The 17,123-nt window shown below is 50.8% G+C and overlaps 5 protein-coding genes across 5 annotated transcripts; 4 read left to right on the top strand and 1 right to left on the bottom strand.

Annotated features, from left to right (window-relative positions):
* Window positions 1-771: 771 nt before the first annotated feature.
* Window positions 772-1,378, top strand: TGAM01_v207716 (ribose-5-phosphate isomerase B; the record flags this gene model as incomplete). The annotated part of the gene is made up of 2 exons (XM_018805211.2): window positions 772-816; window positions 953-1,378. 2 exons carry the CDS (start codon window positions 772-774, stop codon window positions 1,376-1,378), a joined length of 471 nt encoding a protein of 156 aa, XP_018661661.2.
* Window positions 1,379-2,169: 791 nt separating this feature from the next.
* TGAM01_v207715 (triosephosphate isomerase) lies at window positions 2,170-2,895 on the top strand (the record flags this gene model as incomplete). The annotated part of the gene is made up of 1 exon (XM_018805210.2): window positions 2,170-2,895. One exon carries the CDS (start codon window positions 2,170-2,172, stop codon window positions 2,893-2,895), a length of 726 nt encoding a protein of 241 aa, XP_018661660.2.
* A 1,343-nt stretch (window positions 2,896-4,238) lies between these two features.
* On the top strand, window positions 4,239-5,271 carry TGAM01_v207714 (hypothetical protein; the record flags this gene model as incomplete). The annotated part of the gene is made up of 2 exons (XM_018805209.1): window positions 4,239-5,112; window positions 5,177-5,271. The coding sequence occupies 2 exons, from the start codon at window positions 4,239-4,241 to the stop codon at window positions 5,269-5,271; spliced, it is 969 nt and encodes a 322-aa protein (XP_018661659.1).
* Window positions 5,272-5,605: 334 nt separating this feature from the next.
* On the bottom strand, window positions 5,606-8,903 carry TGAM01_v207713 (hypothetical protein; the record flags this gene model as incomplete). Its single annotated transcript, XM_018805208.1, has 5 exons — window positions 5,606-6,091; window positions 6,165-6,368; window positions 6,425-6,501; window positions 6,559-6,662; window positions 6,760-8,903. 5 exons carry the CDS (start codon window positions 8,901-8,903, stop codon window positions 5,606-5,608), a joined length of 3,015 nt encoding a protein of 1,004 aa, XP_018661658.1.
* Window positions 8,904-10,715: 1,812 nt separating this feature from the next.
* TGAM01_v207712 (hypothetical protein) lies at window positions 10,716-12,972 on the top strand (the record flags this gene model as incomplete). Its single annotated transcript, XM_024550146.1, has 6 exons — window positions 10,716-10,772; window positions 10,919-10,985; window positions 11,079-11,165; window positions 11,228-11,453; window positions 11,595-12,573; window positions 12,634-12,972. The coding sequence occupies 6 exons, from the start codon at window positions 10,716-10,718 to the stop codon at window positions 12,970-12,972; spliced, it is 1,755 nt and encodes a 584-aa protein (XP_024405111.1).
* Window positions 12,973-17,123: the final 4,151 nt, after the last annotated feature.

The raw sequence follows: 17,123 nt of genomic DNA, 5'->3' as shown, positions 1-17,123 counted from the left end.
GTTGCTGTCCTGCCAGAACAGTGCAACCACTTGGGTCAAGAGCAGAGAATATAAGCAGAAAGCAGGCTAAGGAGGCCAATAGTCTCCTACATCGGAGCTCTTCAGCCACGGAAGGACGAAACAAGTCTTCCATCTCATCGTGATATCACTTAGAGGCTTGTATTACCATCTTCATCCAAGACGCCGCGGCGAGCGTGGTCGAGACCTCTCAATAATGCTACCCCATATTACTCGTCCTCCACACCAAATAGCTTAGCTTTATGTTACCGATGGAAATATACAATTCCCCGCAACCTTACGCTTTCCTCCACTGAACAAGGCCCTGAGATCAAGGGCCATCGGGACTGACCTGCGTGTTGAAGCCTCCCGTTTGCCTCCTTGTAGCCCCAGTCGGATTTCCTAATCGGGCAATGCCGAGTACTTTTGGCGACGCAAACATCGCTGTTGTTCAACTGCTGGAAGCAAAGAACCCCGCAAATACCAGTTTCTATGAAGCAAAAGTGATCCCGTGGAGACCAGAAAACGAGATTCTATGCGGGTAAGCCGGCGTAGAGTTGTTTTGGCGCGGGGTGCAAGTTGGAGGAAGGCGATGCTGGTTACCGAATTCGGATCGCGCTCGAGTTCATAAGGACGCGAACTAAGCGTGTTTCCCTATGGATGATAAAGTACATTGATTGAAAGCGTAATTTATTTTAGTTGAAGTTTTCATTTCTTTGTTCATTTTGAATAATACCCCTTTTCTTTCTTATCTTCTCTACATCTGCAAACACTATGGGCACTATGGCGCCGAAATGGAGGATCGCTATGGGATGCGACGTAAGTGTGCTCGTTGACAGCATTGTTTAAAAACACAACGTCATATTCTATGATATATCATGATTGATAATATTATTGTACTATCTTCCATATATGAGGTCAGCATCAACCACTAACATAGATTCAATTCGTCTAGGACGCCGGTGTCAGCTATAAAAACACAATCAAGAGGGATTTCGAAGGCGATGATCGCGTAGGCGAAGTCATCGATGTGGGATCAGACGAGTCCTCAGACAAGACTCCTTATCCCCAGAGAGCTGCTGCCGCCGCTCGCCTCGTTGCCGAGGGCAAAGCCGATCGTGCATTGCTCATCTGCGGGACTGGCCTAGGTGTTGCCATTTCGGCCAACAAGGTCAAGGGTATTCGAGCAGTCACAGCTCACGATAGTTTTAGCGTCGAACGCAGCGTCAAGAGCAATAATGCACAAGTCCTATGCATGGGAGAGCGGGTTGTTGGGCTGGAAGTTGCGAGGAGGCTAGCAACCGAGTGGCTGGCTTACGAGTTCGATCCATCCAGTGCGAGTGCCAAGAAGGTGGAGGAGATTGGTTATTTAGAAGCATAATAAATTGGGGGGAAGCGATTGAAGAACAAATTTGAAGCATTACAAACGGTCCAATTCCATGCGGCGTTTCGCTGATCACACAAGGGGTAGATGCGTGTAAAAGACTGGTCAAAAGCAAGACAGTGGATTGCTGCATTGGGGACACGCAGGGACACGCAAACTTGAGATGCTTTCTACTCTTTCTGTATTAGTGTAGAAGATTGATACCGGCTTGTGGCGCGCTCGGCTACGCAAGAACATATGGAGTGCATAGCTTGATTTAGCAGCATTAGAAATGAGAGTGGTAGCACTACGGACATGGCTCTTTTGGGTGTTTCCGACGATCGTTCACGAGACCACAATGGATACCCAGCTCAGGAGAGTACGAGCCCGGAAGAGGTAATGCTTGTCATATCATTTGCCAAATCATTTGGCAGCCTGAATCCAAGGGATGACTTTGCTGGTGTAAGCATACAGGGCCCGGAACCGTGGCCGGGTGATTGATTATACGAATAACCACTGGATTGCCGGCATCCCAAAAGTGGAATGGACAGCTCGGAGCCGGAGCGCGGGGAAGCTTCCTGACTGACCCGCTCAGCGAGGGGAGCTGGAAATAGAGAGTCTCGATAGTTTAAGGTCCCGGAGGATTACTTTTCAATTCGTTGCTATTCTTAGGCTTTTTTTTTTTTTTTTTTTTTTTTTTTGATGCTTGATTAGCTTTTTTAATTTAGCACAATAATTCGGCCACTGCCTCACCTTTGAAGATGCCAAACCCAGCACCGAGGCGCCGCCTCGTCGGCCTCTCTACCAAAATGTATTTTTCTCTTCAACGAACAAGAGACTTTACAGATAGCTTCATATCGAAGCTCGTGGATATACCACAAGAGCTCTCATCTAGCATCGACATATTCATCATTCCCGATTTCATTTCTCTGACAAATACAGTCGCCCAGCTGGAATCAAGTCCAGTTCCCATTTGGATCGGCGCTCAAGACTGCCATTGGGAGGACCAGGGAGCCTTTACCGGTGAAGTCAGCCCCTCTGTGCTAAGTAGCGCCGGCGTCAAGCTCGTGGAAATTGGGCACGCAGAACGAAGGAGAATTTTCGGCGAGGACGATGTTATTGTTGCAAAGAAAGCTGCTGCGGCGAGTCGGAATGGTATGATCCCATTAGCGTGCATTGGAGAAAGGACGCAGGGCGATGTACATGTTGCCGTGGATGAATGCCGTGTGCAGGTTGACGCCATCATGAGCTCTGTGTCCGATGAAGCAGAAGTTATTTTGGCCTATGAGCCCGTTTGGGCGATTGGAGCAAGTCAGCCAGCCGGAGAGACACACATTCTCAATGTGGTTTCTGGAATTCGAGGCCTTGATTCTGTTCAGAAGAGAAAGGGGACGACGAGGGTGTTGTATGGGGGTAGTGCCGGGCCAGGACTATATGAGAAATTGAAAGATGGGCTGGACGGACTATTTCTTGGAAGATTTGGTCATGATCCGCAGCAGTTTGTCAAGACGATCCGGGAGGTTGCCGAGGCATAATCGGACAAGATACTGTTTGTGGTCCAAACGATACTCACCAAGAGACTTGACGAACTCAGGTCAGTTCATTTAGCAACGCAAATTTCCAAAACTTCGCAATGGCTGACGATTGACTAGGCGCGCAATATAGCGTGGTGACTTGAATGGCATTGGCCAGGCGCTCCAGCTATCATGTGGACCATATCCAGAGTTGCATCACCAGGCATGGTAGTTGTAGCTAATTGGCCAGACTTGATAGCTGTTAAGAAACCGGGCAAGCCAACTGCCGTGAAACGACATGACATTTGATCGCGACTACTAGGGCTAGGTCTGGTTAAATACCGCTAGACAATTATTAGACGAATTTTCCCGAGTTGCAACAGCAGCAATAACGCTGGTGTAAGCTACATGTAAGCATAAATAGGTAGCTATTGTGGAAGCAATGTTGCTCTTGTATTAGTCTCGAGCTCAACGTTATATTAAAGGCAACTAGCGAGATTTACCTGCTTCACATAATCCTTACGCATATTAATTACGAGAAATACCATAGTTCTGTTTTCACTGGAAGTAATCAGAGCGATCATCGGAATACACAAAAAGTTCTAAAACTGTGGCCCGTGAAAATCTCAATATCGCACAAACAATCAATCCCACAATAACTTGAAAAATATCTCATGCTAAACCGAGCTGTCAGAGCGGCCAACCACGGATAGCCCCGGACAATTCCCGCAACGGTTGACATCTCTCAAGTGCCGACATCGCCGTCACTATGATTCCATCGAGAGCCGATCCGTCTTATCTTACCCCTCCCTTTAGACAAAATTCCGTCAGTATAAATTGAGTTTGAAAATAACGCAGAGTTCAAAATTCTTTTTTTCCCTTTCCACAAACAATATTCGATCAAAAATCCAATACTTTCCAATTGAGTAGAAACAACAGTGATAGAATTCACAGTTTGTCATAGGCATCACTCCAATTGAGTGTCTAGATGCATCTAACAAATTCAGGTCTCATCTGCAATATACCATTTGGTACAACTTGCCCCCCCGAAACAGCACGTCGTCATGGCGTCCTTCGGTGGTAAATCATCCAAACGGGATCATGTCTCTTCAGGTAATGTGTATCGCATGAGCCGGTGCCCGCTCTTTTCTCCTCTTCACACACATCTCTCATTCGGTCTCTGTATGTCTCTTCCTTGCTTCGTGTAAGACAAGAGACTGAGAGGCCTTCTGGGTGATGAAGAGGAGGAGGGAGCGTGGCTGAGAATATACGGCCCTGGAACTTGATCTGGATAATACCAGCGAAAGGATCATGCTCTTCTCCCTTCTTACTGTGCACAGAATCCTAACCCTCGTAGGCCCATCATGACTCCTCCCGCCGCCATCTCTCCTGTCCAGCGCTCTGCTGAACTTGTGACTCCAAAGTCCAAGCTGGCTGCCGCCCCTTATGATGGAGCTCAGACCAAGACCGTCGCCGAGATGCAAGGTCAATGGGAGTCCTTCGCCTTCTCCCCTATCCGCGAGTCCCAAGTCTCGCGCGCCATGACCAAGCGCTACTTTGAAGACCTCGACCGCTACGCCGAGTCCGACATCGTCATTGTGGGCGCAGGATCCTGCGGCCTCAGCACCGCCTACGTTCTCGGTACTCAACGTCCGGACCTCAAGATTGCCATCATTGAAGCCTCTGTCTCGCCCGGCGGAGGTGCCTGGCTGGGAGGCCAGCTCTTCTCCGCCATGGTGATGCGCAAGCCGGCCGACGCTTTCCTCCGCGAGATTGGCGTCCCGTACGAGGATGAGGGCAACTACGTCGTTGTCAAGCACGCCGCGCTCTTTACCTCGACCATCATGAGCAAGGTGCTGCAGCTGCCCAACGTGAAGCTCTTCAACGCCACCTGCGTCGAGGATCTCATCACTCGCCCCTCTGCAGACGGAGTGCGCATTGCTGGTGTTGTGACCAACTGGACTCTTGTGTCAATGCACCACGATGACCAGTCTTGCATGGACCCCAACACTATCAATGCTCCTCTTGTTATCTCGACCACCGGCCACGACGGCCCAATGGGTGCTTTCTGCGTCAAGCGTCTCGTCAGCATGGGCCGCATCGAGAAGTTGGGCGGCATGCGCGGCCTCGACATGAACAAGGCTGAAGATGCCATTGTCAAGAACACCCGTGAGGTGGTGCCCGGCCTCATTGTTGGAGGCATGGAGCTTTCTGAGATTGACGGTGCCAACCGTATGGGTAAGTTTGACTCACGCTTTTGTATTTGCTTGGCGGAGATATGCTTGCTAACACGGAGATGCAGGACCTACCTTCGGCGCCATGGTTCTTAGCGGTGTCAAGGCCGCGGAGGAGGCTCTCAACGTCTTTGGGATTCGCCGCCAGGAGAACGCCATCTAAAGGAAATGAACAGATTGTGTGAATGGTGGACAGACTGATAACTCGAGTCATTCATTTGTATGCTATTTGTTCTGGTATGGTCGGTCACTCATTGGCAAAGTAGTAAAACTCAATAAAAGAACCAAAAAAGAAAAGCTGCTCAACAGATTGCTATACAAAGCAGCAGCATTTTATTACATCTTTGCGCCTCGCTAGTAGTTTTTGAAGTGATGAACAAGATACAAAGCATCCATATGAATGTGAACTATGTGGTATCTACCTATCAATGCCCTTTCCACTCGCTTATAGTGTAAATGATAACTCCCATCGTGTATATATTGTATCCTTTGCCCTTCTATGTCGAAAACTCATCAATTACGCTCCTTGATTCTGTGAACTTCTTATCCACTTCCACAACGGGTATCTTGAATCCAAATCCCTCCGGTCCGCCCACCTTGATGCCCTTTTCACTCTTCCAAAGGGGATGTGCAGGCAGTGCAATGACGCTGACGTGCAGGCCATATCTGAGATCCTGCGAGCCAATTGCTTCGCCGTCTTGTCCCAGGATCGAAATGAGATCCGGCACTGTGCATACAATCTCTTGAGATTCTTCTGATCCTTGAGCATCGGTAAGAGCAGCGTATAAGTATTCGTTCTGAAATGGTATTGTCATGTGTCGGCCAGTTGAGGCGGCCTGGTGTTTGCTAGCAGTTGCTGCATCGCGTTCTTCGTTATTCAATGGGGCGATAATAACGGACCCCATGGTATAGCCTCCTCCAAGGTAGCGTTTGACATCGACGATTTTGCCACTGAAGAGGACTTTTCCAGCACATTCAGCAAACTATGAGTTAATGTTAGTTTAGTCGATTATCAAGATTAATAAGAGCTTCCAGGAATTGAAGAGCTTAACTTACAATCGCGTCAATGTAACTCGTCTTCCGCCTTCTCGCTTGGTGAATAGCGCGGCCCAAATACCAAGTCAATGACAAGGAATTAGGAATGCCGTACTCCTTGACGACGGAACCGGAGAGAGGCGCAGAACATGCTGCGCAGCTCAGACCGAGCTCGATGGCCTGTGTCCGCAGCATCGTCTCCAGTCGCTCAGGTGAATCCGTACTCTATATAAGCTGCATTAGTATTACACTTCTTCATGCAGACCCGTGGGTAGACATACCATGACGACGTTCACATTATTACGAGCATCTGTGAGAACGCAAGGGACTAACGAATGGCCATATACACTGAAAGTGACTATACGACAAAATTAGTAAATTGTAAATCGGTCGACAGAGCCTTCAAGAAACTCACCATGATACATTGTTGGATATGCTCGGCCCATCGCGTCTCCATCCACAATCGGAATGTCAAAGTGGACGCCTGTAGGAAAGGACGAGAGCCCATTACCGCCGCCACTGTCTCTAGTTAGCTACTGCAGATCATTGTCTTCTCTCTTTGCCCCCTTGCTCTTCCCTAAAGCAAAGGGGAGATAGCTGATGGGCTTCAACTTACATCTCATCCGGAAGAACTGCATCAATCGATTTTCCCACGATTCTGGATGAAGCCTCAATACCGCTAGCAATCTCGTTGCCCGATGACAATCGCTCATTGATTACGCTTGGACTTCCATACCATGAGCCGAAAAATACCTGAGCGTTATCATCTAATGACTTGGGAGAAATGATCCTCATTTTGCCCTGCCCCCCTGTCCGCAGTGCATGCAAGCTTTTGAGAAACTCATAATGAGTAGGGCCTCCACCTCCAGTCCCAAGCACACCACATCCAGTAGAAATAAGCTCCAAGTCGATTTCTGAGACATACCAGATCCCGTCCCGCACATCTGGACGGTATGTTTCCAGGTCGACATGTAGAGACGGCTTGGTAGTTGGCTCAAGGGCATTTGGCACGCTGACTTTTTCTCCTTCATCCTCATCCCTCTCGTCTTCCTCCTCATTGTAACCTGGAATTTCACCCAACGGAGGGGTCGGTGGCGGAGTCGGTTCGTCCGGAATAGCTAGCTTGCCCACCGCTCGAACCTGGATTCTAACGGTAACTTGCGACATGTACTGCAGAGGCATCTTGTTTATTTCAACAATGCGTACGTCGTCAGGAGAAGCGCCCTTCTCAATGGCTTGATCGATGGCTCTCGCGCAAGCCGCGTCGAGGATGTCCTTTTCACTCTTACCCTCTAGAATCTCCACCGTATCAACCTCTCCAGAAACTTTGGCAATAGCAGCGCCGACTGCGTTGGCAGCACCTTGATGAATAGGATGGATGCATTTATCAACTCCATCCAACCCGTCTTTGACTAGGAGAGCACCGCCGCCAACGAGGAGCACATGAACCGGCGCAGATGACACCTTCATCTGATCAATTACTCTTTCAAGTTTCCTTTTGATTTCCTGTCGAGCAAGACTGATGGTTTGATCCGAAACATCCTTGACCAGAGATGCATCTCCAAGCTCGGCCTCGCCAAGAGCCACAACAACGTCAGTTGCCGTCAATGTTGACCCGCCAAAGATCTTGGCTTGCTTCTTAAGAAAGTGTCCAACAGAGCCGGGGCCAACGCGGACTGTGCCGTCCTCTTCGATTTCGACTTTGCTGCCGCCTCCTAGACCCATTGAAACAACTTCTGGCATTGAAAACGCTGTTCGAACGCCGCCAATTTCAACGAACCCGGGAGCCTGCCGCGGAAAGCCGGATGGCAGCAGTGCACATACATCGGTCGTAGTGCCACCAATATCAACCACAAGCACCTGAGGCTCGACTGTATCATCCGAGCTGTCACCATTATCGTTCGATATTGACCGAGGTTTGTTGTCGAGTCCGGCGAGGAATGCAGCTCCCGTCATGCTGTTCGTGGGCCCGCTTGCAAAGGTCTTGATAGGATACTTGGCGGCAGTTTCGACATCGATAAGGGTTCCATCGTTTTGTGAAAGGAAAAGGGGGCATGTCAGTTTTAGACTTGCCATGGCACGCTTAAAACTATGCTTAACTTTTTCTCCCGTCCTAAGAATAGCAGCATTGAGAATTGTGGCATTTTCTCTTTCGAGAAGGCCAGTAGGCCCTATATCGTGGGAGCAAACTACTCGCAATCCAGGGGCAGCTTCAAGTATGATTTGCTTGCACTCTTCTTCGTGAATGCCATGGTGATCCAGTGGTGAAAATACACCAACCAGAGCAATAGCATTGATGCCGGAGGCCACAACAGATTTTGCGGCCTCCCGGATTTGCTGTGGATTTAAAGGAGCAATCTCTCTCCCATCCATCTCCAATCCTCCATCCAAGTAGTGAACACCTCCATCAAGGATGCCGCGAAGTCCCAGGGGGAAATCTGAAAAGGGGGGGATCTGCCTCGTGAACGGCCCACACAACCGAAACACAGCAACTCGATCCAGTCTCCTGGCATCGGCCTCAATGAGAGAATTGATAAAATGTGTTGTTCCAATGGTGACGCTGAGGATGCGGCTCTTTTCAACTTTGGACTGATCGAGGACCTCTCTAATGGCTGCTTCCACGCCGCTGGTGATGTCCGGGGTCGTTGTTGCTTTCCATGATGCTAGGACTCCTCGGCCGGGTTCGTCAAGGGCCTTGAGGTCCAAAATAGCCGCGTCCGTGTTGGTTCCTCCAACATCGACACCTATTCTATATGCCATGCTGCTAGATGGAAACAGCAAGGAAGAAGATAGCAACAAGAAGAAAGATGTCAAAAGGAAGAAAATGTGTGGTTTTTTCAATTTCTTTTTCTTTTTTGCTTGTCCTTTTTCTCTATAAAAATTCAAACTTCGTCAGTCCAAAAGTATCCCCAAAGCTCAAAGAAATGATTGCGAATTATGAAGTAAACGACAAGAAGGATTGGCGTGAGGGGCTCATAGCTGGAAGCAATTAGGGGGCCGCCGCTTGCAATTTAGTGCGACCATGACTATGAATTTTCGTGACTACAATTTTAAGATGGAGCAGCAAAAAACCAGCGGCGAAGTTTCGCTCAACGGTGAGAGATGGAGTCGCGTACGGAGAACCCCGACTGCGTCGTCGCCTACGTGGTGGAGAAATCGGCTTGTGGGGGAGAGGAGAGAGCCAAGACCTTTCTATTCTTACATACGCAGTAGGGCATAGCAGGCATAGCAAGCATATGATTTGATCGGAGCTGGCAGATTGGCGATCCCAAACGGCGGCCAACTCGATGGGCCTTGCCCCTCAATGAGTAAAGAAGGCTAAAAAGCTCCGGCCGGCGGCCCTGCATCCAGCAGAAGCGCGGACAACGTAGTCTACTATGTACTGCTTAATATACAGGCGGGTTGGCCGGCTCTTGTCTCACGCACGTAAACGACTCATTCAGCCAGCATCAGGCGCACATCAAACCCATCACACCACCTATGGGCAGAAGAGTAGCATCGGGGAAGCCTCAGCTCGGCCAATTGGGGGCATAATAGTTGGCCGAGCGTGCCGCTAGCAGTTTGCCGATCACACAAGCATGAAAGAAATCAAAGCAATTCGACACTGAATGCCATTTGAGAAGAAAGAAGCCATTCCAGAGACTAACAGCAAGCAGCAGAATAGAGAGCTCGTTCTGAAGATCCCCTAAAACCGAAATAGAAGCACCTGGGAGAAGAAAGGGAAGAAAGAGGGGGGCAATTGAGCAGGCATGGGGCAGCCAATCAGCCATTGGCGTTAGCATTCCGCACATGTACGGAATTGTTCAAGCATGTGCTTTTCGAGAATCTCCAAAGTCCGCGGCATCTCGAAGGCTTCTAGCGGGCCGATATCCGGTCATTGCTGCTGCACGAATGGCCTGACCAGGGCTTGCGATGAAGCAAACTGCGGGGAGATTGTCTTTCATCCGGGAGCTCCCAACGAGCTCTCTCGATTGCGACGGCCGCTGCAGTCAGCCCGCGCTGACTAACTTTCCAAAGGGCGGCCATAGCAAATGAGCTGCTCGGATTGAAATCAATAGCCACAATTGCCTAATGGCTGTTAGTTCTTGCTTTAGCCCGGCGGAGTTGGTTTGACTCGAGAGGAAAAGCTAAAACACAGCTTAAGCTGCTCCAAGTCCCCTTTTTCTCCATCTCAACCTCCACAAAGGGCAGTTTCGTTTCTCGCGGCCTTTGCACCAGTCAAGTTCGCTCCGACGGGCCTGGCCGCTGCTAGAGTTCAGAGTTTTGGATTTGAGCGTTTGGCTCGACTCGGCTCTTCCCGCTTCCGCTATATCGGGCGATCGTCTGGCTTCGCGGCTGGGTGGAATATTACTCAGCCCCACAGAGTTTGCGGTCTGAGAAGTCACCTTCACGGAGGCTTTCAAGCATATTGCTGTTGCTTGTTGACTCGAGACACAACGGCATCGTGTTGATCGCTTCGCACGGGGCTCTAAAGCCGAGCTCCATTGACAGAACGCGCATAAGCCCGGACCCAGATTCGGTCTTTGCTTCGACCTTTGTGAGCGAATCACGCGTTCCAATTCTAACGCGATCATGGGATTGGCCGGCCTTGTTGAGCGCGCAAGGCTCCCTTACGTCTCGCAATGGATTGTAAGTTGCTACCGCCGTAGGCGCGCTGTCATCACAATTCCTGCGTGCCATATCTCCCCTTTCGATGCTCGGACTCATCCTTCGTACGGCCGGTAACCTTGATCGATGGCAATGGCTAATTGATGATCCTTGTTGGCGCGTCTTAGAATGATGATATTCGTCCCGTGGAGGCTGCCAGGCGAACATGGGGCTTCTGGACCTTTCATAATTACTGTAAGTGGCTATTCGTTGAAATGAGAGCGCAATGCTCGGCATATAGGCGAATCGAGATCCTTGGCTGACAAAAATAACTTTGTCCCTTACTAGGGCTGCTGATCAACTGCAACATTGCAACTTTCCTCACGGGAAGCGCACTGATACCCCTGGGCCTCAATTATTGGCAGGCTATTATTGGTATGTGTATCATTCTGAAGCGAAAGCTGCTCTTGAATCGATTGGCTAATGGGTCATCGTAGCCATTATCATCGGAAATATCATTGCCACCACTGCAATTGTCATCAGCTCACTGTCGGGAGCCTACTATCACAGTAATTACCCTCCTCGCGTGCCTCACCAAAAGAACTTCAGTGTGTTGATCAGTTTCTCTGCAGTTGGCTTTTCTGTGTACAGCCGTGCCGTCTGGGGCATGTGGGGGTCTCAATTTGCGATTTGGAACCGTATATTCTTGTGTCTTGGTATGTTGTATCTCATCTCATCTTGCAAATATGATATGTAGTGTGCTAACCATTGGTTAATCAGTCTGGTTAGTGGATTGATGTTATCAACAATGGACATTGTCCGACAAAATCGGCAGCTTTGCTAACCATTGTGATGCATTTACAGGTACGGCTTTCAGTCATGGGTTGGCGGCCAATGTTTCGAGCTCATCTTGCTCTCGTGGGATCCCAACTATGAGTCTCACATCCCCAACCACATGCCTGCTTCGACGGGCATGACCACGGCCCAATTTGTGTCGTACATCATCTTTTTCATCATCAGCCTTCCATTCGTATGGATCAAGCCGCACCGTCTGCAGAAATTCTTCTACTTCGCCAGCGCGGTGACCATGGTATTCTTCGTAGTGCTCTTGATTTGGGCTTTGGCAACCATGGGCCACGGAGGTTTTGGTGACACCATTGACTCAGCGACCACGATTCCCAAGACCGGTGGCCCGGGCAGTCTCGCCTGGCTCATGATATATGGAATCATGTCCACCGTTGGTTCCATTGCCGCCGGTATCTTGAACCAGAACGACTTTGCGCGTCTGTCGAGGAAGCCGATGGATGCCGTCTGGGGCCAGCTCATCCCATACGGCGTGTACAGCATCCTGACATCGGTCATTGGCATCTTGGTTGTCGGAGCCACGCAGCGGAGATTCGATGGAGAGGCCGTCTGGAACCCACCGACCATCTTTGTTCGCCTATTGGAAAAGGACAACAGCCCGGGGACCCGCGCCGCGCTCTTCTTTGCGGGGGTTGCCTTGTGCATCTCGCAAATCGGCAGCAACGTGCCCGGAAATGCGCTGGCCGGCGGCATCGACCTGTCGTCGGTGTTCCCGCGATACATCAACATCCGCAGAGGCGCCTACATCACGGTGATGCTGAGCCCGATTGTCAACCCCTGGCAGCTGGTCAACACGGCGACGACGTTCCTGTCGGTGCTGTCTAGCTACGGCGTCTTCCTGGCGCCGATGACGGGCATGATGTTTGCCAACTACATCTTTGTGAACAAGCGCAAGGTCAAGGTGGACGATCTGTACCACGGCCACAGCGGCAGCATATACTGGTACAAATATGGCATCAACTTTCGTGCCCCCATTGCAGTAAGTCGAATCTCTTCCACTTCTTTGGTTGTAGCACAGAGCTAACTCCGTAACCGATAGTGGGCCGTGGGGGTTGCTCCAACCCTGCCCGGCTTTATCGCGGCCGTCAACCTGTCCGTGTCGCTGCCCGCCGGCATGACGGAGCTCTATTTCCTCAACTACCTGTACGGGTTTCTGTCCAGCGCCGTCGTTTATGCGCTGCTCCACTGGATCTTCCCAGCCAGGGACGTTGATGATTTTGTCAAGAATGCCCCCAGCGCCAGGGAGGTCCAGCGGCATTACACAGACCGCTGGGAGGTGGATCTGTCCCAAGCAGGCCACATCCTGTCAGACGACGACGGCTCGGGAATTACGCATCTGGACGTCAACACAAAGCATGAGCCCACTGCCGTATTTTGAGTTGACGAGTAGGGCGTTGGCTTTTTCCATATTCGTTATAGAGCGATCTGCAATCGTTTTTTGTTATGACTCCTAACCAGCCCAGCTACTGAGATGCGATGTTGGATACACCGCTGTGACACGCATCAGAGCATGACCAGCATCAATTCGTCAAGGCCTTGTTTGGAGCATTTGTGTAGCGACGCCATGTGGTTTTCATTGCAGTTTGATTTGATATATATATAAAATCGGTGCTGTTTATCTAATAGAATACAGAGTAGACTGATCAAGTCTGCCTATTTCTGCTATCATGAACATGGCGGATTATACTCGCGTGAACTCAATGTGTGGTGTATATCTTCCCCGAACCTGCATGTGTCTTTCATACCCAGGCAGTACGAGCAATTAAGTTGCCCGATCCTATTGTTGCTTCTTGACCCTTGACGCCCTGGATATCTGCCCAGCTTAACCTTTAATTTAGGCATCGTCGTAGTCTTCAAGGTTCAACGTTGTCTTTGAAAATTGGCCGACAGTAAGACATGGGCCGCAGCCATGCCGGGAACAGCAGGCCTCGGATAAGCCCGAGCAGCCATTCGTCTTACACCATTTCACCTCCATGACCCGCCAGCATCTCCCTACAGTAAGGTAGCTCTTATATGCACATGTGTATGTATGCAGAATCCATCGCCAATCGTTACTGTAGCACACAGAACGGAGCTTGGAGTAAGCGATGTGCGCTACGGATTAGGGGCTCTGTCCACTGTGCCCCGTAAGGCGGCCACTAACGCGCTAGCCCCCGTGCGCCAAAGCCCACAAACCGCCAGCGATCCAGCCGTCCAGGCGCAATAGGCGAAGTGCGAGCTTCAGGGCCAGTCACGTTACTCGCTGCTCCAGCTGGCCTCAATCAAATCACGACACGCGGCCCAGAATCCGTTCCCCGCTGCGTGTCGGCCAACTCGGACGAGTCTGCATCGGAGCCTGGACGCGCAGCAGGAGAAGCTTCGCCGCCGCGTTCGCCGAGCCACGCGAGTCTGCTTTTGCGTTGTTTGTCTCGTTCTCACCATCTCCACCCACGGTGCGGCGGCGAAGACACGAGCCCCCAGCCAGTCCAGTCCAGCCAGCCAGTCCAGTCCAGTCCAGCTACAGCCCGGACGCCGCACGAGTCGCTCGCCGTGAAACGCTCGAGTGACGCACGACATGCTCAGCGGCGCCGACCCGTTGGCCCAAGGCCAGCAGGCCCGTCCCCGCAAGTTCACCATCCAGAGCCAGTTCGGCCGGGCCAGACAGCCGCGGAGCCGCAAGAACCGGCCCTGCGACGCCTGCCGGAGGCGCAAGACGGCCTGCGTGATCCCCTCAGAGCCTCCCTGTAAGTGACTCCGTGCTGGCTTCGTTGTCTTGTCCCCCTCCAGCTGTGTTATTCCCGGGGGCTGCTGCTGCTGCTGCTGCTGTCTGCCAGAGGTCTCGAGCCGAGCCGCCAGATCTCAGCACGCGTCGATGAGGGGGTGGGGGTTTGTTGGCCTGATGCGTTGTTGCGCGTGGACGATGTTGCGGCGTGTTTGAAATGATAGACGCTCAGACGGACACATCTCAGCAGTGACAAGCAGTACTCTATACACGCCACGCACCCCCTTCATTTTCGCCGTGTGTATACATGTGTATGTGAGGCGTCCCGTTGGCCGATACTACGCATCTGCATGCTGCATCTCTCCACAGCATCTTGATTTGTCCCATCCCGCTTCCCGATATCCCAAACTCAACGGCGCCACCGAGTGCTAAATTCAACTTCGCAGGTCTATTCTGTAAGAGCAGGGGGATAGTATGCAAATCTTCGCCAACCCCTGATGAGATCTCGTCTCAACAAGAGAGCGCCACCGAGAGTGCCACTGAAAATGGAGTCTCTGAGGCCGAGCTCGTCACGCCTCCAGCCATGGGCTCTTCGCCGGCTCTACCACGCCGCAGCGTCTCGCATTCCGTCTCGCATTCTAGCCCGGCGGACACTATTCAGTCGTCTGCAGGCCTCAGTGCCGCTGGAGACCTGAGTCTGGAGCAACAGTTGTCCGCACCCTCGGCTGTTGTACATCAGGGTTTGATTCGCCAGAACGGGCCTTCTGAAAACACTCTAGAACCAACTTCATATGGCCTCTCTCCTCCAGTCCCTTTGGCCCCCGACTATCCTCTTCATACACTTGAGGATAATTTCAACAGGACGGCACACTCAATGGGGCCCTCAGCTGAACAAGACATGTACCTTCTGGATGCATTCAGATGTCTCATCATAAACGAGAATGATGAGCTGGATGCCAATATCATCCAGGTGTATCCTGGAGGCCCAACGGCAGACGATCGTCCGGTTCACTTCCTGCTATTGGAAAATGAGAACCCCGACTTCACCAATGAAGCAAAGCAAGCCGCCTCGGATGAGACTGAGACGTTGGCGTGGCCCTACGGCGATCACCTGGTGCGCTTGTATTTCAAGCATGTCCATCCCATATACCCCGTAGTCACCAAATCTCGTTTCCTACGTCAGTACAAGACCAACAAGATGAAGATTCCCGCTTCGTTGCGCGGTGCAGTCTATGCCATGGCGAGCGTCTTCTGGGATGTAAAAGAACCTTGTCCCTTTGAACAGCACCAATGCATCGATCACGCCCACGAGGCCCTTAGGCGCGAACATGAAAATCCTAATCTATTCAGCCTACAAGCAGGCCTTTTACTCCACCACATCACACCGCCCGATGTCGACAGCGTTGAAACGCCAAGCATGTGGACCATGACGGCACAGACCACGGCATGTGCCCAGACAATAGGCCTTCATCAAGATCCTGGCCGATGGAGCATCGAACCGTGGGAGAAGAGAGTCAGGAAAAAGCTTTGGTGGGCAGTATACGCTTCGGACTGCTGGTCTGCGATATGCCATGGGAACCCTCCGCACATAAGCCACGCGTCATTCAGTACAGCTCCGCCTGACATGGACGACATTCGAGCTGACGAGACTGTTCCTGAGGAATTGCGGCACATGGTCGATCCTGAAGATGCCGTCTTTCAGGTTTCGGTTGGCGCTCGATTCTTACAATTTATTAATCTCACAATGGTCCTGAGAGATGTGCTAGACTGCAGCTTGTAGGTCAACTTTGCTACACAAAATCTCATCTTGAACTAATAGTTGCTAACAAGACATCATCTACGCAGTCAAATTCGACCCAGCTTATCAACCTTGGGCGAGAGGGCAGCACAATTGAACACCTTACGAGACAAGTTCAAAGATTGGCATGTCCTGCTTCCGCAATGCCTTGCTCTTGGCCCTGAAAGAGGACAGGATGTAGCCAGCAACTGTGAGTGAGGATCCCTAACAGAGGGGCTCTTCTTATTGGAAAAAGAGATTCTAACATAGTTCGCCCAGGTCCCCTGCATCTCACATACTATGCTGCTCAAGCACTCTTGTACCGAGGTCTGATGTATCCTGCCACTAGAGCAGCCAAGGCCAACCCCGAGTCAAATCTTCGAAAGTGGTTTATTCACGCTCTCAGCGAATTTTCGAGCTTTGTCAACTTTTTCAACTCCATCGGTGAAGAAGATTTACGTGGCTTTTGGTGCCGTCGTAAGTATTCACAGCCATGACGGCAATATGAAAAACGTAGTGTAACTGCGCTAACGACAAGACAAAAAACAGATGCTCGGTCTCAGCTGATTTTATGTGGCAACTTTCTTATTTACCTCTTCCTGTTGGCCTCTGACCAGGCACACATTGAGGCTGCATACCAGCTTCTGCAAGATTTTCATCACGCTTTGAAGCGCCTTGGCGAAACCACTCACAAGCCTGGACGACTGCTTCTACGACCTGTCAGACTTCGACTGGATTCTTTCTTCCGTCAGGCGGCTACCATCCTGCGTGGAAATGATGGCCTGTAAAAGAGGGAAATAGAATTCAATTATTTTGTATGCGAAAGTTGGCATAGCTGCTTCATTTGTACTGTAGCGTCGGATAATAGCCCTTGCTTGTTACTGATTGCATTTTGAAAGAAGAAACAAAATGGTGCCATCTCGCAACCGCTGAGCTCTTATTTTTGTTGGCAATTCTCCATGTCGCAATGACCTTCTTGTTTGTATAGGTCCTCTACCCTGGCAATAATGCCAAGTACATACCATTTACACTGTGAGTATATATACAACTT

Source organism: Trichoderma gamsii, assembly GCF_001481775.2.
Source record: "Trichoderma gamsii strain T6085 chromosome Unknown Scaffold_29.2, whole genome shotgun sequence".
Taxonomy (NCBI): domain Eukaryota; kingdom Fungi; phylum Ascomycota; class Sordariomycetes; order Hypocreales; family Hypocreaceae; genus Trichoderma; species Trichoderma gamsii.
This window is presented reverse-complemented; position numbering and strand designations above follow the sequence as displayed.